The 25,965-nt window shown below is 42.8% G+C and overlaps 2 protein-coding genes across 2 annotated transcripts; one reads left to right on the top strand and one right to left on the bottom strand.

Moving 5' to 3' along the window:
- The first annotated feature begins 7,567 nt into the window (after positions 1-7,567).
- Positions 7,568-8,613, top strand: SHISA4 (shisa family member 4). The gene has a single exon (XM_063428532.1). The coding sequence runs from the start codon at positions 7,620-7,622 to the stop codon at positions 8,139-8,141; it is 522 nt and encodes a 173-aa protein (XP_063284602.1). The 5' UTR covers positions 7,568-7,619; the 3' UTR covers positions 8,142-8,613.
- Positions 8,614-9,701: 1,088 nt separating this feature from the next.
- Positions 9,702-18,511, bottom strand: INHBB (inhibin subunit beta B). The gene is made up of 2 exons (XM_063429195.1): positions 17,591-18,511; positions 9,702-12,705 (listed from the first exon to the last, which is right to left on the bottom strand). Exons 1-2 carry the CDS (start codon positions 17,964-17,966, stop codon positions 11,933-11,935), a joined length of 1,149 nt encoding a protein of 382 aa, XP_063285265.1. The 5' UTR covers positions 17,967-18,511; the 3' UTR covers positions 9,702-11,932.
- Positions 18,512-25,965: the final 7,454 nt, after the last annotated feature.

The raw sequence follows: 25,965 nt of genomic DNA, 5'->3' as shown, positions 1-25,965 counted from the left end.
TGATTTCACTTGCTGATCACTAGACATTGTGCGATCGTGGCGCTAGCTAGTCTATGATATATAATGCAGTGATCACTTGACATTGTGCGATCGTGGCACTATCTAGTCTATGATTTCACTTGCTGATCACTAGACATTGTGAGATGGTGGCACTATCTAGTCTATGATCTAACATAGTGATCACTAGACATTGTGCTATCGTATCACTATCTAGTCCTTTTTCCTTATAAATTATTAAGAAACACACCTAGAACCACTAATTAGAATAATTATATATTCTTCTTGGATGTGTCAACTTAAGCTTTGGGGACCTCTTTGCTAAATTTCTATTAGGACAACTGCCTCAACTTATGGTCCAAATAACAGTTTTACTGCCTGTTCTTTTGCCATGTTTCACTCTCTAACTATTGACCTGAGAAGTTAGCAGATTCTTTTCCTGATAGATAGTGCGGGTTACAGGCAATAATAGAGCATCTGCACATTTTGTATGTATTGCCATAGAATATTTTATTTTCACAAGATAAGTCTTTTAGCTTTCTGCAGACAATAGCATAGCAGAGAAGCAGAGTATCAATTATACCCAGTTTGGCTATTTTGGAATAGAATGTATAATGTCCTTATTAGATTCACCTAATTTTATTTTTAGATGTAACCCGTCAGGAAGAGCCATTTTCCAGGATTAAAATATTTATGTATTCCCTATATTTACAAATTTAATTTTTGAGGCCTGAAAAATAGGATTAATTGTAGAAATCCACAATTGTGTATTTATCTCTGTCGTAGAACTGGGCGCCTCCATCTACCTCTGACGTGGAACTGGGCGCCTCTATCTTCCTCTAACGTAGAACTGGGCACCTCCATCTACCTCTGACGTGGAACTGGGCGCCTCCATCTACCTCTAATGTGGAACTGAGCGCCTCCATCTACCTCTGACGTGGAACTGGGCGCCTCTATCTTCCTCTAACGTAGAACTGGGCACCTCCATCTACCTCTAATGTGGAACTGAGCGCCTCCATCTACCTCTGACGTGGAACTGGGCCCCTCTATCTTCCTCTAATGTAGAACTGGGCACCTCCATCTACCTCTAATGTGGAACTGAGCGCCTCCATCTACCTCTAATGTGGAACTGAGCGCCTCCATCTACCTCTGACGTGGAACTGGGCGCCTCTATCTTCCTCTAACGTGGAACTGGGCACCTCCATCTACCTCTAACATGGAACTGAGCGCCTCCATGTACCTCTAATGTAGAACTGGGCGCCTCCATTTACCTCTGACGTGGAACTGGGCACCTCTATCTTCCTCTAACGTAGAACTGGGCACCTCCATCTACCTCTAATGTGGAACTGAGGGCCTCCATCTACCTCTAACGTGGAACTGGGCGCCTCCATCTACCTCTAAAGGTGGAACTGGGCACCTCCATCTACCTATAATGTGGAACTGAGCGCCTCCATCTACCTCTGACGTGGAACTGGGCACCTTCATTTACCTCTAATGTAGAACTGGGCGCCTCCATTTACCTCTAACGTGGAACTGGGCGCCTCCATCTACCTCTAACGTGGAACTGGGCGCCTCCATCTACCTCTAACGTAGAACTGAGCGCTTCCATCTACCTCTGACGTGGAACTGGGCACCTTCATCTACCTCTAACGTGGAACTGGGCACCTTCATCTACCTCTAACGTGGAACTGAGCACCTTCATCTACCTCTAACGTAGAACTGAGCGCTTCCATCTACCTCTGACGTGGAACTGGGCACCTTCATTTACCTCTAATGTAGAACTGGGCGCCTCCATTTACCTCTAACGTGGAACTGGGCGCCTCCATCTACCTCTAACGTGGAACTGAGCGCTTCCATCTACCTCTAACGTAGAACTGAGCGCTTCCATCTACCTCTGACGTGGAACTGGGCACCTTCATTTACCTCTAATGTAGAACTGGGCGCCTCCATTTACCTCTAACGTGGAACTGGGCGCCTCCATCTACCTCTAACGTAGAACTGAGCGCTTCCATCTACCTCTGACGTGGAACTGGGCACCTTCATCTACCTCTAACGTGGAACTGAGCGCTTCCATCTACCTCTAACGTGGAACTGGGCGTCTTCATCTTCCTCTAACGTGGAACAGGGCGCCTCCTCCTCAGTTCACTGTCAATCATTGTTAGACGCTGTGTCCTAGAGAAAGGAGGAGAAACAAAACCAATTGGAGAGATGCAGAGATTTCTGCAGTTGTTTAACTATACTCAAATTTATTCCCCAGTGCAAATGTATGATTTTTCCGCCACTTTTTCTGACAGAAAAGTGTTGTGTTTCACTTCTCTTTTTCCTGCCACTGTCACTTGGTGGTCTTCTGAAATGGAAAGGTCTGTGAAAACTGGTGGGATGTACTATAACCGTCATTTTTTATAACTTTAATAAATATGATCAAAATAAGGGCAGTATTTAACTGTCACTTTACAGAACACCTTCATAAATATCCCCCAATATTTTAGTTTTTCCTCGTCCAGTAAATCTGTTTGCTTTGTCTGTGCCAGGAATGAACTGGATTGCGATATCACTTGCTAAATCTTTAATATACATTTAAACAAAAATGTAGCACCACATAAAAATGTTTCCCAGAAGTTATGGACGCTTTTCATTGTTTTATTCATTTTTGTCAATTCCAGAGAAGTGATAATAAAAGAGTTTTTGGAAACATAGTATCCACAGATTGTGCTATTACACAATGAGGTGTCCACAGATACATTTGAAGTGAAATGGATTCTGAAATGAAGCAGATTGCTGGTTCTTGTCTTCAGAGAGCTACAGAGTCAGTCTGTGAATTATTTGTGAAATCACCTGCAATTGCATAGATTAAAGGAACACAGTATGCAAAAAGTACACACGTCAGTGCATCTATTTAGATTTTTTTTTTTCCATTGCAATTAGACATCCCTTTATTCCAGCCTTGAGACAGACTCCATACAGCAGCACAGTTCTTCTACTGTGAAGCTCATTGAGAAGCTATCGCTATAGTCCACCAATCCAATGTTTTTCTAAAACCTATATTTAATCCAAGGCTTCTCAGTGAGAAACACTGGAGGTATAGCCAGCGTTTGCTGTCTATACACTTTGCAGAATGATGTTCATGGCATCGGGTATACTAGGAGTTGTACAGTGGCCTGTAGGGGGTGGAGATGTGTGTGTCGCAGCCTCTGACGTGTTATACATGTCCTCCTATTGATTAGTTTTAGTATTTGTATAGCACTAACATATTCTGCAGCGCTTTGCAGTTATAGGAAGAGGATATCTGGCAACAAGTAAATGACATGTCAACGGCATATCGTCAAAAACAGACTAACTTTTCACCTACAGAAATTCTAGTAATTAGGCTAACATCATTTATTGACATTTCCTTGAAAGTGATAATGGCCATGCTGGGACATAAAAATAGACTGGATTGCTCTAGCTCAGCGTTTCCCAATTGGTGTTCCGCGGAACACTAATTGGGGTTCCGCCAAAAAATTTGAAAACAAAATGGGCGAGGGAGCAGTGAGCAGTGATCTCCCTGCTCAGCTCCCTCCCACAGCAGTGATGCCGGAGCCGGAATATGACGTCACTCCTTCTCCGGCATCACTTAGAGGCGCATGCCAGCCGCTCAGCAGCCCCACTGGACCCCAGGGACTGCTTTCTAGCCACCCAGCAGCCCCACTGGACCGCAGGGACTTCATGCCAGAAGCCCCACTGGACCCCAGGGACTCACTCTGGCGCATACAAACACCGTTATACACACCTTGACACACACCGGCATATGCAAACACAGATACACACACCTTGACACACAGATACATACATACACACTGTGTGTCAAGGTGTGTGTATCTGTGTTCCACTATCTGCCAGTGTGTATCTGTGTGTCAGATATACAACTGGCACAAACAAGCATAGATATACACACCTTGACACACACTGGCAATTTTTATTTTTTTTTTAAGGGGGGGGGGGGTTTCCACTATGTCAAGGGGTTCCACAGAAAAAAATAATTGGGAACCCCTGCTCTAGCTCATTCTATGTTTAAAGCAGACCTTAATAAAACATGTGTATACGTCTCTTAAACATGACAGTATGTTACAGTAAACAATACATTTGTTTCTAAGGTATTTTTTTTTAATACTGTTTGCATTTAAATTTCCAGTAATTGCTCTTTGAACACTTATCCAGCATGCATTCCCACCTCTGAGTTTCTTCACTTTGGCAAGTATAAGAACCGTGGAAGGGGTTTGGTTTGGGGCCTTTGGGGACATCCCAGTGCACATGCAGTCCATAGTGACGGCCAATCAGAGCTACCCGTACTCAGAACTCTTGAATTAGGGCTAATAATGCTTGCACAGCTCATTTAGATTGTGTCCCAGATGTGGTACACCAGAAAACATCTGGGATGGTGGGACATTGTCACCAAATTGTGACTGTCCCACAAACTCAATATTGTTGGAAAGTATGTACCCCATCCTGGTCAGCCGGTGGGATTTGAAATTATTCATCTTATTATAATTTTTTTACTGTGTCTACATTCTATTCTGTACTCTGACATTTCTGGTTTGTTTCCAGCATGCCCCTGCACAGGACATACTTACAGAGCAGGCCAGTAGGAACTATGGATGATAAAATAAACACAGGACCATAGGTTTTCATGGCAAATAAAAGCCAACTGGGCTGCCAAGCCTGTATGTAAATATATATATATATACACACACAATACACAAGATCCAGCGCACTCACTTATCCACTAAACAGCAACTTCAATGTTGACAGATTTCCATTATATGATCATACATTGCATAAGCCTGCCACAACGTCAATGTACCCCATGTTTGGCAGGTCCTACACTAACAGCCTAATGTCTGCTCTAATGAGATTAACCCACTTACTTGGGCAAAAACTCCCATCTGGGGCTCGCTAAAGTACAAGGCTAAATAGGGCCCTGGCATGAGGCACCTGTGTATATCTATATAGAGAGAGGGAGAGCGTTCTCACCTAGATGTGTTAAATGCTGAGAACAACATTTTTAAAAAATAGTTCCACAATTATATACGGCTGCTTTAAGCTCAGTGGATTAAAGGAAAACTTTAGCTTTAGGAATTTAAACCTGTATTCCTAACACTATAATGTCCCAGTGCCCTGATTAGCTATACCCCTCCTCCCCCCCACCTTCCTGTTAGATTTTTACTCACCTTTACTGTAGTGTCAAAACTTCCTCCTGTGACGTCATCCGGATCGCTCTGTGATGGCCAATCAAATGCATTGGGGACTGCTTCTCATAGGCAAAGCATGGAATTCATTATTTCCTATGAGCTGCATTGATCACATGACTAAGTGTTACTGTGTTGTTCCTACAGCAGCGCCTCTAGTGGCTGTCTAGAGATGTGTTAAACCTTGTTATAAACGTACACTGCAGGGTTAAAACGACATGGTCGCTGCATCATCTCAATGAAGTGGGCTGCATGCCTTTAGTGTTCCTTTACTTTAATTCAAACTTTTTTGAAAAGGACTGTCACTTTCTACAATTTTGAATATGTTTAATTAATGAGGTATTTAACAAATATGTATTTGTGAGGCGCAAAAGATCAAAGAAGAAGTCCACATTTGTTATCTTGTGACTGGGTGTCTCCATCTTAGCTCCCTGTCAATCATTGTTATAAGCTCCGCCCTTTACATCTGGCAGTCAGCATAGAGAGAGCCGCCTCCATCTTAGCTCCCTGTCAATCATTGTTATAAGCTCCGCCCTTTACACCTGGCAGTCAGTATAGAGAGAGCCACCTCCATCTTAGCTCCCTGTCAATCATTGTTATAAGCTCCGCCCTTTACACATGGCAGTCAGTATAGAGAGAGCCACCTCCATCTTAGCTCCCTGTCAATCATTGTTATAAGCTCCACCCTTTACACCAGACAGTCAGTATAGAGAGAGCCACCTCCATCTTAGCTCCCTGTCAATCATTGTTATAAGCTCCGCCCTTTACACCTGGCAGTCAGTATAGAGAGAGCCACCTCCATCTTAGCTCCCTGTCAATCATTGTTATAAGCTCCACCCTTTACACCAGGCAGTCAGTATAGAGAGAGCCACCTCCATCTTAGCTCCCTGTCAGTCATTGTTATAAGCTCCGCCCTTTACACCTGGCACGCAGTATAGAGAGAGCCACCTCCATCTTAGCTCCCTGTCAATCATTGTTATAAGCTCCACCCTTTACACCTGGCAGTCAGTATAGAGAGAGCCACCTCCATCTTAGCTCCCTGTCAATCATTGTTATAAGCTCCGCCCTTTACACCTGGCAGTCAGTATAGAGAGAGACGCCTCCATCTTAGCTCCCTGTCAATCATTGTTATAAGCTCCACCCTTTAAACCTGGTAGTCAGTATAGAGAGAGCCACCTCTATCTTAGCTCCCTGTCAATCATTGTTATAAGCTCCGCCCTTTACACCTGGCAGTCAGCATAGAGAGAGCCACCTCCATCTTAGCTCCCTGTCAGTCATTGTTATAAGCTCCTCCCTTTACACCTGGCAGTCAGTATAGAGAGCCACCTCCATCTTAGCTCCCTGTCAATCATTGTTATAAGCTCCAACCTTTACACCTGGCAGTCAGTATAGAGAGAGCCACCTCCATCTTAGCTCCCTGTCAATCATTGTTATAAGCTCCGTCCTTTACACATGGCAGTCAGTATAGAGAGAGCCACCTCCATCTTAGCTCCCTGTCAATCATTGTTATAAGCTCCAACCTTTACACCTGGCAGTCAGTATAGAGAGAGCCACCTCCATCTTAGCTCCCTGTCAATCATTGTTATAAGCTCCGCCCATTACACCTGGCAGTCAGTATAGAGAGAGCCCCCTCCATCTTAGCTCCCTGTCAGTCATTGTTATAAGCTCTGCCCTTTACACCTGGCAGTCAGTATAGAGAGAGCCACCTCCATCTTAACTCCCTGTCAATCATTGTTATAAGCTCCGCCCTTTACATCTGGCAGTCAGTATAGAGAGAGCCACCTCCATCTTAGCTCTCTGTCAGTCATTGTTATAAGCTCCACCCTTTACACCTGGCAGTCAGTATAGAGAGAGCCACCTCCATCTTAGCTCCCTGTCAATCATTGTTATAAGCTCCGCCCTTTACATCTGGCAGTCAGTATAGAGAGAGCCACCTCCATCTTAGCTCCCTGTCAATCATTGTTATAAGCTCCACCCTTTACACCTGGCAGTCAGTATAGAGAGAGTGTACATTGAGGATGAGACATGAAACAATGTTTCCGTTTCTCCTCTTCATTTGCATTGTGTGCCCTGGCTGTGCCTGGTCTGAACTGGATTATGTCATGTGCTAAATGTTTAATATAAATTTAACTGACAAGAGTTTGCCATATAAAAAGGTTAAGACAAGTTACAGGTGATTTTAATACTTTATTCAATGATGTAGATTCCAGACCAGCCACGGTTCCCCATTATGCATCAGGTCACATTCCTGATAAAAATGTTTTTCTCTCTCTAGATGGTAGGGGCTGCTGAAGGGAGGTGCTTGGAAAGAGAGGCAGAGGGTGGATAAACTGCATTGTATTCGCGATAACACTTCCAGTCTCCATTCAGAGGGAAAGGTTTCGTTCCTAATCAGCCATGGCTTTATCATCCTTATCTGTGCTAGCCTGCCTGTGTCTCATCTCACTCACAGGAGTGTTGGCGGACGACTGCGCACCCTATGTTGGTTATGATCTACGTATACATGGGAAACAGGAATGTATTCTATTGTTCTGTGCGGGAAATTGCTTTGAGAGATACTGTGGTTTGCTCCCTGAAACAATGTTGGATCAGTCACAATTCTCGTGTCTGCTAAACAATCTTTACGTGGTGATTGGAGTGGGCCTTGTGATAGGTCTGAGTTTGGTGGCTTCTCTGATCACCTGCATCTGTAAATGCTGTTTATGTTGCCAGTTGTCTTCCCGTCCAAGCCATTCTCACGTAACTTTTTCTGTGGCAGTGACCAATGTCACACCTCAGCCAATTGTGATGCCAATGGCTTACGCAGCAGGATACCAGCCGGTTCCAAGCCATCTTATGCATGCCGGACCAACAGACAAGGCCTGCATGCCCCCACCATATCCAGGTGCAGACAACATGGGTTATGTTGAGTATCCCTGAAATGGAAACTCCCATCGGAACTCATAACAACAATCTGATATCACTGTACTGTTCAATATAGGGAGAGGGATATTCTTATTTTTTTTCCAGACTTAACTCAAAATGTTGTACTGTTTCTACTTTGGTGTGTAGTTACTTGGCATGGATAACTCCTATACTGCCATATGGGTTGCAGTACTCTGGCCCTGTTAATTAGAGCACTGGTCCCCAACCCAGGCCTCATGGACCAGTAACAGTCCAGGATTTATGTATTTCCCTTTTTTTTATTCAAATGGAGATACTGACGAAACCTAAACTCAAGGATGGAAATGATCTCCATTCTAAAATCTGGGAATATTTACCTAGGATGCTGTAAAGTATTCCCATGTTTCACGGATATTCTGTAATCAGTAAGTAGAAAGGATGTCCCAGCCAATACCTGATGTCCCATTGCCTACTATGGTGAACGCACTGCATATGTATGATATTAAATGTGCTTTCCTAAACAAAATCAGAGCTGTACAGTAAGTATTAGTGGGAGTCAGTTGTGACAATATTGCGCAATCCACGCCCAGTGTTTGTGCAGTATTCAAGATAAAGCCGGGCTGTACATTTTGTACAGCTTGTATAGCAAAGAGATAGTGTTCTAACTTTGACTCAATAATCTGTATGTATAATGTGTGTGTGTGTATATATATATATTTATATACACACATATATATATACATTAATCATAATGGTAAATGTTGTGCTCCTTTAAACCTCATCTACCATTTCCAGACTGTGAAAATGTGCAGACACGGTGGATCCCGAGAACTCATTTTGTTAAGATTAATCCTTTGAGGGCCGGAGATAAACTTTGCTGTATGGTGCATTTAATACACTTGCAGCACTGCCAATCCATCATTTCATGTTTGAGTGCTCCATTTCTTGCAATGTTTGAATTCAAGGCGTTTTAAAGAAATGTGATGTGTTTATCACACAAGCCTTAGTCCTGAATGCCTTAGAAGCAACACTGAAAGAGAAATGCTTAAAATGTGGGTCTACGCCACCTAAATGTGCTATGTAGGAAATATATAGTATGCAAGAATGTTCCAAAGAGGTTGTTAGACTGTTTTTACTTTTTTTTTACATGTATGCTGGATAACTTTAGTGTGCTAGTTAATGAGACTGAAACTGCTTTTTGATTATACCACGGGTGTACTTTTTTAATTAAAATGAACAGCATTTGAAAAAAAAAAAAATGTTTTTCTCTCATTTTGTTGTTTTTTTGTTCTTTTACAGTAATAAAATGTTGTACTTTAATAATTGCATTTATTTATTGCTGGGATTAGTTGAATTTCTAGCAATGTACCCCCAATTTTGACATTTGCAGATGTAATGAAAAAATGAGATGTTTTCAGATTTTAAATAGTTTTCTTTATTTAAACAGTACACAGTAAGAAAAAATGCTTTTGACTGCTTTTTTTTAACAGAAAAAAAAAGAAATGTTTGGTTTTAAATTATTATTATTATTATTATTATTATTATGTAACAGAATCTAACATGAACATTTATTAAATAAAAATATACATTGACTTTAGGAATGTTCATACTTGATGCTACAATTATCATTGTTGGTTGGAAAGACAATAAAAGCATAGTCGATACATTGGTTGCCTGCAGAAAGCCATAGGCCCAATAGAGAAGCGGCTCAAATTACTGGCATCCAAGTTGGCACTCTGCTTTGGACAACAACTCCCATAGTTCTAAGCCAGAAAGTGGTTGGCATGGAATTATGGGAGATGTAGTCCAAAAACACACAGAGGCCTATGTTATGACACCTCCCTGATCTACACTGTAACTGAGCTTTGAAGCTTAAGAAATACTTCTAATAAATTGGCCTCTTTGGTTCCATAAAAGATGTATTATCACATTGTACTTTTATTCTCGTATTTGCGATAAAAGTATCAACTTTCTTTTCTTTTACAAATGGCAGTTTGAACTAATAATGCATCTATCAGTGCAAAACATCCTAAGCAATCCTTCGCTTAAGAAAAAACAAACAAATAAAAAAGCAAACAAATGTATTTTCAAGTATAAAAAATATATATTAGGGAAAAAACTGTTCCGCTGGTTGTGTGTCTTATATGCCAGTGTATAAGATGTTACTGGAATGTGTTGCTCTGAGAAACATAGCTTGCATCAAACAGGAAAAATGTCTTCCCATTATCGCTTGAAATCACAGTCCAAGGAGCCCTCATTCACTAACAGAGTGCATCATGGGAAGTCAACAGCTGTTTAGCCAAAAATAACAGAATGGGAAAAATTCTCAGACTTGAGTATTTTTCTAATTTTGCCGTTTTGGGCTGAATCTTGCCATTCAGTTGTCAATTCACCACAATTCACTGTCTAACAGCTAAAAGGTTGGCGTTCACACAAATCAGCGGTGCTGCCCTAAATTGGTCAGCCATTTATAGGCCTCAGCATCTGCAAATTGAAAAATACTTAATTTTTCCAGAAAATGAACTTTCCTTCTAAAATATTTTTGCTTTACACGCTCCCTGGCTTCAATGTAACAAGCGACTGCCTGAGAGTGTGCGATAGGAATCATTCAGCCTCACGGCTCACTTCTCCTGTATGCTGAGAATCTTCCTTCAGTTAAGCCCTGCTGGCAGATGCCACACTGTTAGCCGGGGTAGGTTTCTCGAGCTATCCCAAGGAGCTGAGCCTGCTGCGTTAACACTTTGTGCGTCTGCAAGGTGTGCCATGAGCTGCACTACCTTATGCTATTTAAAGAGTTTAACTCTTTCACTGCTGTAAGTGGCCCCTGCAGCAGGGTAGGAGCTATGTGAATATTTAGTGAAATTAAGTGCACTGTCAAGTATCACTTTTCAAGGCAGTAAGAGGTGCAAATGCTGTGAAGTGAGAACCTAGCATTTGCAAGTGCTATGCTGAGTGTTATCAGACTTGGGAGAGAAGTTATGGGATCCTCTCCCCCGTCCATCATCACGATCCTTCCCTTGTTGCTATCCATGTTTTATTCCCTTGAGTGCAAAACAATGTTTTGCTTGACCCATCGGCAAAAGAAAACAACAAACAATACATGTTACATAACTCTACATTCGTTCGGTGACTCGTCTTTTGTGCAGGTCTCAGTGATGCTCACTTTTCAGACACTGCTGTCTTATTGTACCACAGATACTGAAGTCCGTACAGTAGAAAATATGCATGTTGCCCTTTTTTGAGAAGACAACTGGTGCTATGGCTTCATGTTTGTGTTGGACACAACATGTAGAAAGTCTATCATAGTTTGTGATGTCTCTATGAGGAGACGACAGGCATGATACGGGCTTGTAGCCCTCCGTACCATAGAGAGTTTGTGAAGCCCAGCCTTGGAGGCATATGGCCTTTCATTAATCAAAGTAGACATTCCTCATTGGAAGTGCTGTAAGAATATTATAAGGTAAACTGGTGGAAGATATCGTCAAATGTGAACGTTGCTTGGCCACGTATGACCACTAATAAGGAACAAGTTAACTTTTCATTCCACAAATTATTATCCTAGCCCAGATTCAGATGGAAACCTCTTTGCTCTTTCCATTCATGGTTCGGCACTTGCTGGCATTAAAATGACCCTTAGTATATTGCCTTGTGCGGCCTTGGCTACTTACAGTCTTGTAAGTTATGTCTTAAAAATGTATGCCGGAATGATATGAGATCCACAGACTGCCACTGATCTCACAAAATGATCCCTCCCCATAACATCACAGTGGCGTGATATCCCTCCAGGAGGAAGCAAAGTGTATATGGGAATTGTCCTGATATTCCTATCATGCACATCCGCATTCTTCTACTATCATGTTCGGAACGTCCCTCTTGACAATGTTGTATTCATCGTCAAAATATAGCATAGACATTGTACTTAGCTTTGTAGGAATACAGCAGGAGTTCACTGTCCCAGGGTTCAAGCCTCTCATTCTGTACTGATTCACCACCGCTGTGTGAAAAGATGAGGCCGAACCTGGAACTCCTGCCAAGTAAGCTGGACAGCTGCCCTCACAGTAATTCCCATAGTATCCTGATGGAGCTATGATCCAATCGTTCCAGCCAATAAGTCGAAAGTCAATGTAAAATTGTTGCCTGCAACATAAATTTGTCCGCCCATCGCATTCAAGGCCTCTTTTACGAATCCGGTGCTTGTTGTCAGCTAATCGGGCATGTACCACAAGAAAGGGTCGGTGGGATTCTTCTCCTGGGTCCACGTACACTGGAATAACCGAATGCTCTTCGCAGCCATCACATTGCACCTCAAGGTTTAACCTTCGCTCCCCCTTCTCGAAAAGTGCTTGTATAGTATCTGTCAAGGGGAACGTGTGCCAGCCACTTCTTCTGGTGTCAACCTTTTTCTCCACCATGTTCGTTTTACCTGGGAATGCTGGGTCTTCAAAGTGCACTTTAATCCGGACCTTGCGTCTGCCACTTTTCTCCATAATCTCCGGGAGTTTCAAATAAAGCCACAAATTAGACTGAAACACGAAAAGATTCTGGTTCCCCTCATTTGAGATTGTGAAGGCAAGCCGTACCTTCGACGCCGTAAGATCATCTAAAGAAGCGAAAATGAAATAATGTTAAACATTCCACTTTGGCAAGAATTAATTAAAATATATACTTAATCCATTAGGAAAACATTACATCGTGAATGTGAGATTTGTGTTCAAAGGCTGCTGACAGATCAGAGATTAAACTAGCTTACTAATAAGAGCACGCTTGTTTTTCTATGTCACTAAGGAAAACACTGCAGAGCGTAAACACTACCCCTGACAGCTAGTTCTATGTTATAGTAAAATGCAGTATTCATTATGTCAGCCCATAAGAACAGAGCCACATAACTAACTGTCTGTAGGAAACCAATTGTTATACAGACAAAGTTAATGTCATTTTGAGATTTTAAAGATAAAAAGGGACAATATGGTGTATATGAGCTCTAAATCACCTATTTAATTGTGGGCTTAGTACACCAGTTAGCGCTATATAAATAAAATATACATACACTGTATACCTACTGCACTTACTGTAACTCCCTCTACTGTAATGTAACCTGTAAAGTGCCAAGTACACCTGTTAGCGCTATGTAAATAAAATATATATACACTGTATACCTACTGCACTTACTGTACCTCTCTCTCTACTGTAATGTAACCTGTAAAGTGCTGAGTACACCTGTTAGCGCTATGTAAATAAAATATACATACACTGTATACCTACTGCACTTACTGTACCTCCCTCTACTGTAATGTAACCTGTAAAGTGCTGAGTACACCTGTTAGTGCTATATAAATATAATATACATACACTGTATACCTACTGCACATACTGTACCGCCCTCTACTGTAATGTAACCTGTAAAGTGCTGAGTACAGCTGTTAGCGCTATATAAATAAAATATACTACATACACTGTATACCTACTATACTTACTGTACCTCCCCCTACTGTAATGTAACCTGTAAAGTGCTGAGTACACCTGTTAGCGCTGTATAAATAAAATATACATACACTGTATACCTACTGCACTTACTGTACCTCCCTCTACTGTAATGTAACCTGTAAAGTGCTGAGTACACCTGTTAGCGCTATATAAATAAAATATACATACACTGTATACCTACTGTACCTCCCTCTACTGTAATGTAACCTGTAAAGTGCTGAGTACACCTGTTAGCGCTATATAAATAAAATATACATACACTGTATACTTACTGTAACTTCCTCTACTGTAATGTAACCTGTAAAGTGCTGAGTACACCTGTTAGCGCTATGTAAATAAAATATACATACACTGTATACCTACTGTACTTACTGTACCTCCCTCTACTGTAATGTAACCTGTAAAGTGCTGAGTACACCTGTTAGTGATATATAAATACAATATACATACACTGTATACCTACTGCACTTACTGTACCTCCCTCTACTGTAATGTAACCTGTAAAGTGCTGAGTACACCTGTTAGTGATATATAAATATAATATACATACACTGTATACCTACTGCACTTACTGTACCTCCCTCTACTGTAATGTAACCTGTAAAGTGCTGAGTACACCTGTTAGTGATATATAAATAAAATATACATACACTGTATACCTACTGCACTTACTGTACCTCCCTCTACTGTAATGTAACCTGTAAAGTGCTGAGTACACCTGTTAGTGATATATAAATAAAATATACATACACTGTATACCTACTGTACTTACTGTACCTCCCTCTACTGTAATGTAACCTGTAAAGTGCTGAGTACTCCTGTTAGCGCTATATAAATATAATATACATACACTGTATACCTACTGCACTTACTGTATCTCCATCTACTGTAATGTAACCTGTAAAGTGCTGAGTACACCTGTTAGTGATATATAAATAAAATATACATACACTGTATACCTACTGCACTTACTGTACCTCCCTCTACTGTAATGTAACCTGTAAAGTGCTGAGTACACCTGTTAGCGCTATATAAATATAATATACATACACTGTATACCTACTGCACTTACTGTACCTCCCTCTACTGTAATGTAACCTGCAAAGTGCTGAGTACACCTGTTAGCACTATATAAATATAATATACATACACTGTATACCTACTGCACTTACTGTACCTCCCTCTACTGTAATGTAACCTGTAAAGTGCTGAGTACACCTGTTAGCGCTATATATATAAAATATACATAACTTTTCCCTAAAATAACCCCACTACCCTTTCACTATAATGATCCTTTCACTAGCTTTGAGTCATGCTGGTAAAAGTATTGTACTAAGGGAATAAACGTTGGTTGGATATTAGTCCAGGGTCATGCCCCACTGAACAGATTAACTACCCTTATTTTTCCTGAATCAACTCATACTATGCACTAAAGTCACTGCACTAACACTAACATACAGTAGACTACATAATGCACTAAAACCACTGTACAACACTAACCCTACACGATAAGACACACTGCACTAACCCTGTATCCTGCACAATAACAAACTGCACTAACCCCTTGTCCTGCACAATAACACAATACACTAACCCTGTATCCTGCACAATAACAAACTGCACTAACCCTGTATCCTGCACAATAACACACTACACTCACCCTATATCCTGCACAATAACACACTACACTAACCCTGTATCCTGAACAATAACACAATACAATAACCCTGTATCTTGCACAATAACACACTACATTAACCCTGTATCCTGCACAATAACATACACTACACTAACCCTGTATCCTGCACAATAACATACATAACACTATCCCTGTACCCTGCACAATAACATACACTACACTAACCATGTATCCTGCACAATAACATACATAACACTAACCCTGTATCCTGCACAATAAAACACAATACACTAACCCTGTACGCTGCACAATAACACACAACACTAACCCTGTATCCTGCACAATAACACACTACAGTAACCCTGTATCCTGCACAATAACATATAATACACTAACCCTGTATTCTGCACAATAACATACACTACACTAACCCTGTATCCTGCACAATAACACACACTAACCCTGTATCCTGCACAATAAAACACACTACACTAACCCTGTATCCTGCACAATAACACACACTAACATATAATACACTAACCCTGTATTCTGCACAATAACACACACTAACCCTGTATCCTGCACAATAAAACACAAAACACTAACCCTGTATTCTGCACAATAACACACACTAATCCTGTATCGTGCACAATAAAACACTACACTAACCCTGTATCCTGCACAATAACACACTACACTAACCCCGTATCCTGCACAACAACACACCACAGACCCTGTGTCCTGCACAGTAAAATACACTAACCCTGTATCCTGCACAATAAAACACACTACACTAACCCTGTATCCTGCACAATAACACACACTAACCCTGTATCCTGCACAATAAAACACTACACTAACCCCGTATCCTGCACAATAACACACTACACTAACCCCGTATCCTGCACAATAACACACTACACTAACCCTGTATCCTGCACAATAAAACACTACACTAACCCTGTATCCTGCACAATAACACACAACACTAACTCTGTATCCTGCACAATAACACACACTAACCCTGTATCCTGCAAAATAACACACTACACTAACCCTGTGTCCTGCACAATTACACACTGCAGTAACCCTCTATCCTGCACAATAACACTAACCATGTATCCTACACAATACACTAACCCTGTATCCTGCACAATACACTAACCCTGTATCATGCACAATAACACACTACACTAACCAGTATCCTGCACAATAACACACTGCAGTAACCCTGTATCCTGCACAATAACACAATACACTAACCCGTGTCCGGCACAATAACACAATACACTAACCCTGTACCCTGTACAATAACACACTATGCTAACCCTGTATCCTGCACAATAACACTACACTAACCCTGTATCCTGCACAATAACACACTACACTAACCCTGTATCCTGCACAATAACACACTACCCTAACCCTGTATTCTGCACAATAACACACTATACTAACCCTGTATCCTGCACAATAACACACTGCACTAACCCTGTATCCTGCACAATAACACACTGCACTAACCCTGTATCCTGCACAATAACACACTATGCTAACCCTATATCCTGCACAATAACACACTACGCTAACCCTGTATCCTGCACAATAACACACTACACTAACCCTGTATTCTGCACAATAACACACTACGCTAACCCTATATCCTGCACAATAACACACTACGCTAACCCTGTATCCTGCACAATAACACAATACACTAACCTCGTGTTCTGCACAATAACACAATACACTAACCCTGTACCCTGCACAATAACACACTACACTAACCCTGTATCCTGCACAATAGCACTACACTTGGCTTCTATTTGTGGTCTTAACTACCACCCTAAACATCCCCTGCTATTGGCACCTCAGCTGTAGCCCCCCCACATGATGTTCTCTGACCTTACATTCCTAGTGTACCATCCCCTGACTTCATACCTTAGCATGTCACCCTCGGCCCATACACCCTTAGACAGCCCATACATCTCCAGAATGCCAATACACTTCTGAGTGGTACCGTCTGCCCATACACCTTCAGACTGCCACCCTCTGCCCATACACCCCCATTGTGCCACCCCTGCCAACGCACCCCCATTGTGCCCCCCTGCCAATGCACTCCCCAGTGTGCCACCCTCTGCCCATACACCCCCAGTGTGCCACCCTCTGCCAATGCACCCCCTGTGTGCCGGTCATTGCCGATACACCCTCAGTGTGCCACCTTCTGCCCATTGTGCCACCTTCTGCCCATACACCCCTAGTGTGTCACCCTCTGTCTATACCCTCAGACTGCCAACCTCAGCCCACACACCCCCAGACTGTCACCCTCTGCCCATACACCCACAGTGTACCAGGCACCCACCTGTCTCTGCGAAGCTGATGATCTCGGAGCTCTGTTCCTGCAGGTCGAGGCTGGGCATGGCATGCCCATCCAGGTTGGGTATCTCCACCCTGCCATCTTCCCTCACCCTGCCAGCATGCAGCTTCCTCAGGGCTGTAACCATGGCAGCCTTGGGCACCGCGTGGGTGATGTTGGGCCGGTCCCTCATCTGCAGTCGGCTCAGGATGTGCCTCTTCACCGCCTCCAGGATGTCCTGGTCCACCCGGGCCACCTCCTCCGGGGGTCGGAACCCGCAGGACGAGCAGGAGTCCTGGGAACCGGCTGGGGGCTCCGGGGTGGGATTACCGGCAGCACAGAGGAAGCCGGCCAGGAGAAAGGCAGCGACCGAACAATGCATAGTCCTGGACCGCAGAGCTTGCAATCACTGCGTCCGCTTCTCTGTGACAGACAGCACGCCCTGTCCTCCCAGCAATGGGCTGAGTGTGAGTGACAGACTGCACCCCCCAGCTATGGACTGCTCTGAGTTTGAGTGCTGTCTGATCAGCCTGGCACATCCACTTCACTTGGCCCGCACAGCTCTGGATCGCAGGGGCCCCATACTAGAGTTCAAGGGGTACATCCAGTAAACGAAGTCCCTTTGATCACCCACAAAATATCAAAGGAATCCAGAAAAACGGGGCTCCTGCAACAGGTCCAGGTAGACACTTCTATAGATCTCTCATACAGGTCCCTGGGGGCCCCTGGAAGAGATCAATGGGGCCCCCTGCTTCTAGAGTTAAATCTTGGGGTATCTCGATTAATGCATTGGAGATCCTTAGCTCCAGAAATAGTTCAGTATTTCCGGAGTCCCAAATTTCAGAATTAGCTCAGTCCTTGGGGGTTCCCAAATTCAGAATTAGCTCAGTCCTTGGGGGTTCCCAAATTCAGAATTAGCTCAGTCCTTTGGGGTTCCCAGCTCTACAATTAGCCCAGTGCTGAGTATCCCAGGATCCAGAATTAGCTTAGTCCTTGTGGGTCCCCAGGTGCAGCCTTAGCTCAGACTCTGAGTGTCGCCAGCTCCAGAATCAGTCCAGTCTCTGACAGTCCCCAGCTCAGATGGTCTCCTTAGGCAAGCACAGAGAGGTCTTCTTAGTCCAGCTCTGAGGGTCTCCTTGTTCCAGCTCTGGGGGGTCTCCTTGTTCCTGCTCAGGGGGGTCTCCTTGTTCCAGCTCTGAGGGTCTCCTTGTTCCAGCTCTGGGGGTCTCTTTGCTTCTGCTCAGGGGGGTCTCCTTGTTCCAGCTCTGGGGGGCTCCTGCTCAGGGGGGACTCCTTGTTCCAGCTCTGGGGGTCTCCTTGCTCCAGCTATGGGGTCTCCTTGTTTCAGCTCTGGGGGTCTCCCTGCAGTGTGTGTGCACACAGGTTGAGATGTGATCTCCACTGATTGTCTAATTGCGTTTTTGCCCAGCGTTCAGGGCATGGGGCCAGTCCTGTGAAACTTTTATACAGGAGCAAACCACGTGTTAGCTCCGACCTATGACAAGCCTTCACTGCCTCTATTTGGGAGATTAAAGCACTTGCCCCTGGGGTATTATACTATCTATCACTGTATGCAGTGCACAGGCAGAGAGCAGGGGGTCCTGGCACTGTGGCCCGGGTGAGGTGTGTATTACAGGGGGAGGGTCTGTCTTATATACAGAGGATTACTGAAAGGAGAGGACTGCAGCTCTCAGCATGTTGAAGAGCGATGATTAGATTTGCTGTCCCAGTGACAGTGTTTGCAGGTTCCTGCTAAAGGACAAAAACAGGGAAACGTTGGCACTTATAGCCTGCACCTGCCTTCATCTCTCCCTGTGCGTGATGGGAGTTGCAGAGCACCACTGGTGTAGTAACATAGTGAGCTGCAAAGGGAATCTCAGAGCTTGCTTGAAGCTGAGCAGTAAATGCATATTTAACATCTGTCATTTCAAAAATAGAGAGAGAGAAAAGAGACAAACCCCTTAACCCATCCATTGCCACTGGAGACAGCCCAGGGCAAAGTGTGCTCCCTAGCACCTGGGGGTTAAATATTTTGTCATTACTGTACCTGGCTAATTAAAGGTTTGCATGTCCCCATACAGATCAGCTGGAGCATTAACCCTGCAATGACTGGATGTGTGGGGTGAGCAGAGCATTGCTAAATGACACTCACATGGTTAACATACTCAGCAGATAGAATGTAGCACTGGATGGACTGTGTAACGTTCTGTTTTCAGTCTGCGTGGATACTTAACCCTTAGCTTGCCAGCAGTGTGTTAGGCACATCTCTAGTATTTAGAGTTAAAACTTCATTGGCAGAAGAGTTAATAGGAAAACATGATGCAATAGCAGTACAGTCCTAGCTAATACAGAGTGTGGGGTTAATACACGGTGCATGCAAGCTTGGTACCTCGGTACCTTCCTTATTAATCCTCCAGTTTTGTTGAGTGAATATTTGAGAAGCTGGCATACTAAGGGTTACACAGACTGGCCACTTTGCTCCAGTACCCTCAGGGCTCTAACTGCACCAATGTCTTCTCAAGTAGTTGTATCAGTATGAGGTTACAAGAGGAGAAGGCTTAAAATGTAAATTTATACTATGGTGGCGCTTAATATGGTCCATAAACGGTGAAACAAACCAATACCCATTGTGCCCATGCCGCACAAGCAGAGTGGCACAAACATGGCAATCCCCATCCCATCGGAGAAGCTATTGCTTGGAGCTCTCTAGTTATTGCAGGCCCACCTTACTGATCTCTAACTTTCTTTGTATTTACCTGTTATGAAAGATAGACAAACAGTACGTTATATAACCATAAGAAAACATTTAGCTTTCAGTTACCAAGGGTGTTCTGTGGGCACAATAACTTTTCCCAAGATTCCGTTAAGCAGAGACGCCTAACCTGTATGTCTTTAACAGGGGCCGCAGCTCTGTGTTTGATCTGTATAAATCCACAGAGATAGAAAATATATAGATAACACAAACTCACTATCATAGGCTGTTAGTATCCTGTGTCCAGCGTCGCCATTCCATAAACACACGCTCTGTACATACGTGCTCAGTAATCGCAGGACATGCCATAAACACGTTCTGTACATACGTGCTCAGTAATCGCAGGACATGCCAAAACACACGTTCTGTACATACGTGCTCAGTAATCGCAGGACATGCCAAAACACACGTTCTGTACATACGTGCTCAGTAGTCGCAGGACATGCCATAAACACACGTTATGTACATATACGTGCTCAGTAATCGCAGGACATGCCATAAACACACGTTCTGTACATACGTGCTCAGTAGTCGCAGGACATGCCATAAACACACGTTATGTACATATACGTGCTCAGTAATCGCAGGACATGCCAAAACACACGTTCTGTACATATGTGCTCAGTAGTCGCAGGACATGCCATAAACACACGTTATGTACATATACGTGCTCAGTAATCGCAGGACATGCCATAAACACACGTTCTGTACATACGTGCTCAGTAATCGCAGGACATGCCATAAACAGACGTTCTGTACATACAGTAATAGCCGGCCATGCCACAAACACACTCTGTACGTACGTGCTCAGTAATAGCCAGCCATGCCATAAACACACGTTCTGTACATACGTGCTCAGTAATAGCCGGCCATGCCATAAACACACTGTACATACGTGCTCAGTAATCGCAAGGACATGCCATAAACACACACTGTACATACATGCTTAGTAATAGCCGGCCATGCCATAAGCACACGCTCTGTACATACGTGCTCAGTAATCGCAGGACATGCCATAAACACACTCTGTACATACGTGCTCAGTAATTGCAGGACATGCCATAAACATGCTCTGTACATACGTGCTCAGTAATAGCGGCCATGCCATAAACACACTCTGTACATACGTGCTCAGTAATTGCAGGACATGCCATAAACACGCTCTGTACATATGTGCTCAGTAATAGCCGGTCATGCCATAAACACACGCTCTGTACATACATGCTCAGTAATCGCAGGACATGCCATAAACACACTCTGTACATACGTGCTCAGTAATTGCAGGACATGCCATAAACACGCTCTGTACATACGTGCTCAGTAATAGCTGGACATGCCATAAACACGCTCTGTACATACGTGCTCAGTAATAGCCGGCCATGCCACAAACACACTCTGTACATACGTGCTCAGTAATAGCCAGCCATGCCATAAACACACTGTACATACGTGCTCAGTAATAGCCGGCCATGCCATAAACACACTGTACATACGTGCTCAGTAATCGCAGGACATGCCAAAACACACGTTCTGTACATACGTGCTCAGTAGTCGCAGGACATGCCATAAACACACGTTATGTACATATACGTGCTCAGTAATCGCAGGACATGCCATAAACACACGTTCTGTACATACGTGCTCAGTAGTCGCAGGACATGCCATAAACACACGTTATGTACATATACGTGCTCAGTAATCGCAAGGACATGCCATAAACACACACTGTACATACATGCTTAGTAATAGCCGGCCATGCCATAAGCACACGCTCTGTACATACGTGCTCAGTAATCGCAGGACATGCCATAAACACACTCTGTACATACGTGCTCAGTAATTGCAGGACATGCCATAAACATGCTCTGTACATACGTGCTCAGTAATAGCGGCCATGCCATAAACACACTCTGTACATACGTGCTCAGTAATTGCAGGACATGCCATAAACACGCTCTGTACATATGTGCTCAGTAATAGCCGGTCATGCCATAAACACACGCTCTGTACATACATGCTCAGTAATCGCAGGACATGCCATAAACACACTCTGTACATACGTGCTCAGTAATTGCAGGACATGCCATAAACACGCTCTGTACATACGTGCTCAGTAATAGCTGGACATGCCATAAACACGCTCTGTACATACGTGCTCAGTAATAGCCGGCCATGCCACAAACACACTCTGTACATACGTGCTCAGTAATAGCCAGCCATGCCATAAACACACTGTACATACGTGCTCAGTAATAGCCGGCCATGCCATAAACACACTGTACATACGTGCTCAGTAATCGCAGGACATGCCAAAACACACGTTCTGTACATACGTGCTCAGTAGTCGCAGGACATGCCATAAACACACGTTATGTACATATACGTGCTCAGTAATCGCAGGACATGCCATAAACACACGTTCTGTACATACGTGCTCAGTAGTCGCAGGACATGCCATAAACACACGTTATGTACATATACGTGCTCAGTAATCGCAGGACATGCCAAAACACACGTTCTGTACATATGTGCTCAGTAGTCGCAGGACATGCCATAAACACACGTTATGTACATATACGTGCTCAGTAATCGCAGGACATGCCATAAACACACGTTCTGTACATACGTGCTCAGTAATCGCAGGACATGCCATAAACAGACGTTCTGTACATACAGTAATAGCCGGCCATGCCACAAACACACTCTGTACATACGTGCTCAGTAATAGCCAGCCATGCCATAAACACACGTTCTGTACATACGTGCTCAGTAATAGCCGGCCATGCCATAAACACACTGTACATACGTGCTCAGTAATCGCAAGGACATGCCATAAACACACACTGTACATACATGCTTAGTAATAGCCGGCCATGCCATAAGCACACGCTCTGTACATACGTGCTCAGTAATCGCAGGACATGCCATAAACACACTCTGTACATACGTGCTCAGTAATTGCAGGACATGCCATAAACATGCTCTGTACATACGTGCTCAGTAATAGCGGCCATGCCATAAACACACTCTGTACATACGTGCTCAGTAATTGCAGGACATGCCATAAACACGCTCTGTACATATGTGCTCAGTAATAGCCGGTCATGCCATAAACACACGCTCTGTACATACATGCTCAGTAATCGCAGGACATGCCATAAACACACTCTGTACATACGTGCTCAGTAATTGCAGGACATGCCATAAACACGCTCTGTACATACGTGCTCAGTAATAGCTGGACATGCCATAAACACGCTCTGTACATACGTGCTCAGTAATAGCCGGCCATGCCACAAACACACTCTGTACATACGTGCTCAGTAATAGCCAGCCATGCCATAAACACACTGTACATACGTGCTCAGTAATAGCCGGCCATGCCATAAACACACTGTACATACGTGCTCAGTAATCGCAAGGACATGCCATAAACACACACTGTACATACATGCTTAGTAATAGCCGGCCATGCCATAAACACACTCTGTACATACGTGCTCAGTAATCGCAGGACATGCCATAAACACACTCTGTACATACGTGCTTAGTAATTGCAGGACATGCCATAAACATGCTCTGTACATACGTGCTCAGTAATAGCGGCCATGCCATGAACACACTCTGTACATACGTGCTCAGTAATTGCAGGACATGCCATAAACACGCTCTGTACATATGTGCTCAGTAATAGCCGGTCATGCCATAAACACACGCTCTGTACATACGTGCTCAGTAATTGCAGGACATGCCATAAACACGCTCTGTACATACGTGCTCAGTAATAGCTGGACATGCCATAAACACGCTCTGTACATACGTGCTCAGTAATAGCCGGCCATGCCACAAACACACTCTGTACATACGTGCTCAGTAATAGCCAGCCATGCCATAAACACACGCTCTGTACATACGTGCTCAGTAATAGCCGGCCATAAACACACTGTACATACGTGCTCAGTAATCGCAAGGACATGCCATAAACACACACTGTACATACATGCTTAGTAATAGCCGGCCATGCCATAAACACACGCTCTGTACATACGTGCTCAGTAATCGCAGGACATGCCATAAACACACTCTGTACATACGTGCTCAGTAATTGCAGGACATGCCATAAACACGCTCTGTACATACGTGCTCAGTAATAGCTGGCCATGCCATAAGCACACTCTGTACATACGTGCTCAGTAATCGCAGGACATGCCATAAACACACTCTGTACATACGTGCTCAGTAATAGCTGGCCATGCCATAAGCACACTCTGTACATACGTGCTCAGTAATTGCAGGACATGCCATAAACACGCTCTGTACATATGTGCTCAGTAATAGCCGGTCATGCCATAAACACACGCTCTGTAAATACATGCTCAGTAATCGCAGGACATGCCACCTTTTATAGGTGGAAGATGTCTGATTCTTTTTAATTATTTATTTTGATGCTCATAGTATAGCCTGTTGATTTAGTGACATTCACCCCAATAATAACATTGTGCACCCGAGTTCCTATTTAATTGATTTGGGTACTTGTAATAACATTCAGATAATTAATTTTGTCCCTGGCACTTTGCTGTGTGCATGAATTCTTAATATTGTCAGTGTATATTATACGTTAATAATGTTGTTAGTGTATATTATACGTTAATAGTATTGTCAGTGTATATTATACGTTAATAATGTTGTTAGTGTATATTATACGTTAATAGTATTGTCAGTGTATATTATACGTTAATAATGTTGTTAGTGTATATTAAACATTAATAATATTGTCACTGTATATTATACGTTAATAATATTGTCACACTGGCGATGTATATTGTACGTTAATAATATTGTCACTGCATATTATACGTTAATAATGTCAGTGTATATTATACGTTAATAATATTGTCACTGGCAATGTATATTATACGTTAATAATAATATTGGCACTGGCGATGTATATTATACGTTAATAATATTGTCAGTGTATATTATACGTTAATAATATTGTCATTGGCGATGTATATTATACGTTAATAATATTGTCAGTGTCACTATATATTATACGTTAATAATATTGTCACTGGCGATGTCTATTATACGTTAATAATATTGCCACTGGCGATGTATATTATACGTTAATAATATTGTCACTGCATATTATACGTTAATAATGTCAGTGTAAATTATACGTTAATATATTGTCACTGGTGATGTATATTATACGTTAATAATATTGTCACTGTATATTATACGTTAATAATATTGTCACTGTATATTATACGTTAATAATATTGTCAGTTGATTATTATACATTAATAATATTGTCATTGGCGATTTATATTATACGTTAATAATGGTGTTAGTGTATATTATAAGTTAATAATATTGTCATTGGCGATGTATATTATATGTTAATAATATTGTCACTGGCAATGTATTTCATGGTTTTGTGTATTGTTGTTTTTTGTTACAGCATTTTCATTTTATGATTTTATTATAATCGTAATTATAGATTTAATCTCCCAACCTCACACACAGAACCAGAGCTCAGTGCTAGGAAACAGCGCCACCTATCTTCAACTAGTAGGATACAGAGGAGAACGAGCACATCGTATTGCTAATATTACTGTAAAATAAG

The sequence above is a fragment of the Pelobates fuscus genome, chromosome 8, assembly GCF_036172605.1.
Source record: "Pelobates fuscus isolate aPelFus1 chromosome 8, aPelFus1.pri, whole genome shotgun sequence".
Lineage (NCBI taxonomy): Eukaryota > Metazoa > Chordata > Amphibia > Anura > Pelobatidae > Pelobates > Pelobates fuscus.
Note: the sequence above shows the minus strand (reverse complement) of the source record. Positions and strands in the feature narration are given on the sequence as shown.

Bases quoted from the DNA above. Each gene is read 5' to 3' on its own strand.
- SHISA4 (XM_063428532.1), top strand. From the start codon at position 7,620: ATGGCTTTATCATCCTTATCTGTGCTAGCCTGCCTGTGTCTCATCTCA.
- INHBB (XM_063429195.1), bottom strand. From the start codon at position 17,966: ATGCATTGTTCGGTCGCTGCCTTTCTCCTGGCCGGCTTCCTCTGTGCT. The intron at 12,706-17,590 runs GTGGGTGCCTGG...TCGCTTCTTTAG, and splicing joins CATCAGCTTCGCAGAGACAG to ATGATCTTACGGCGTCGAAG.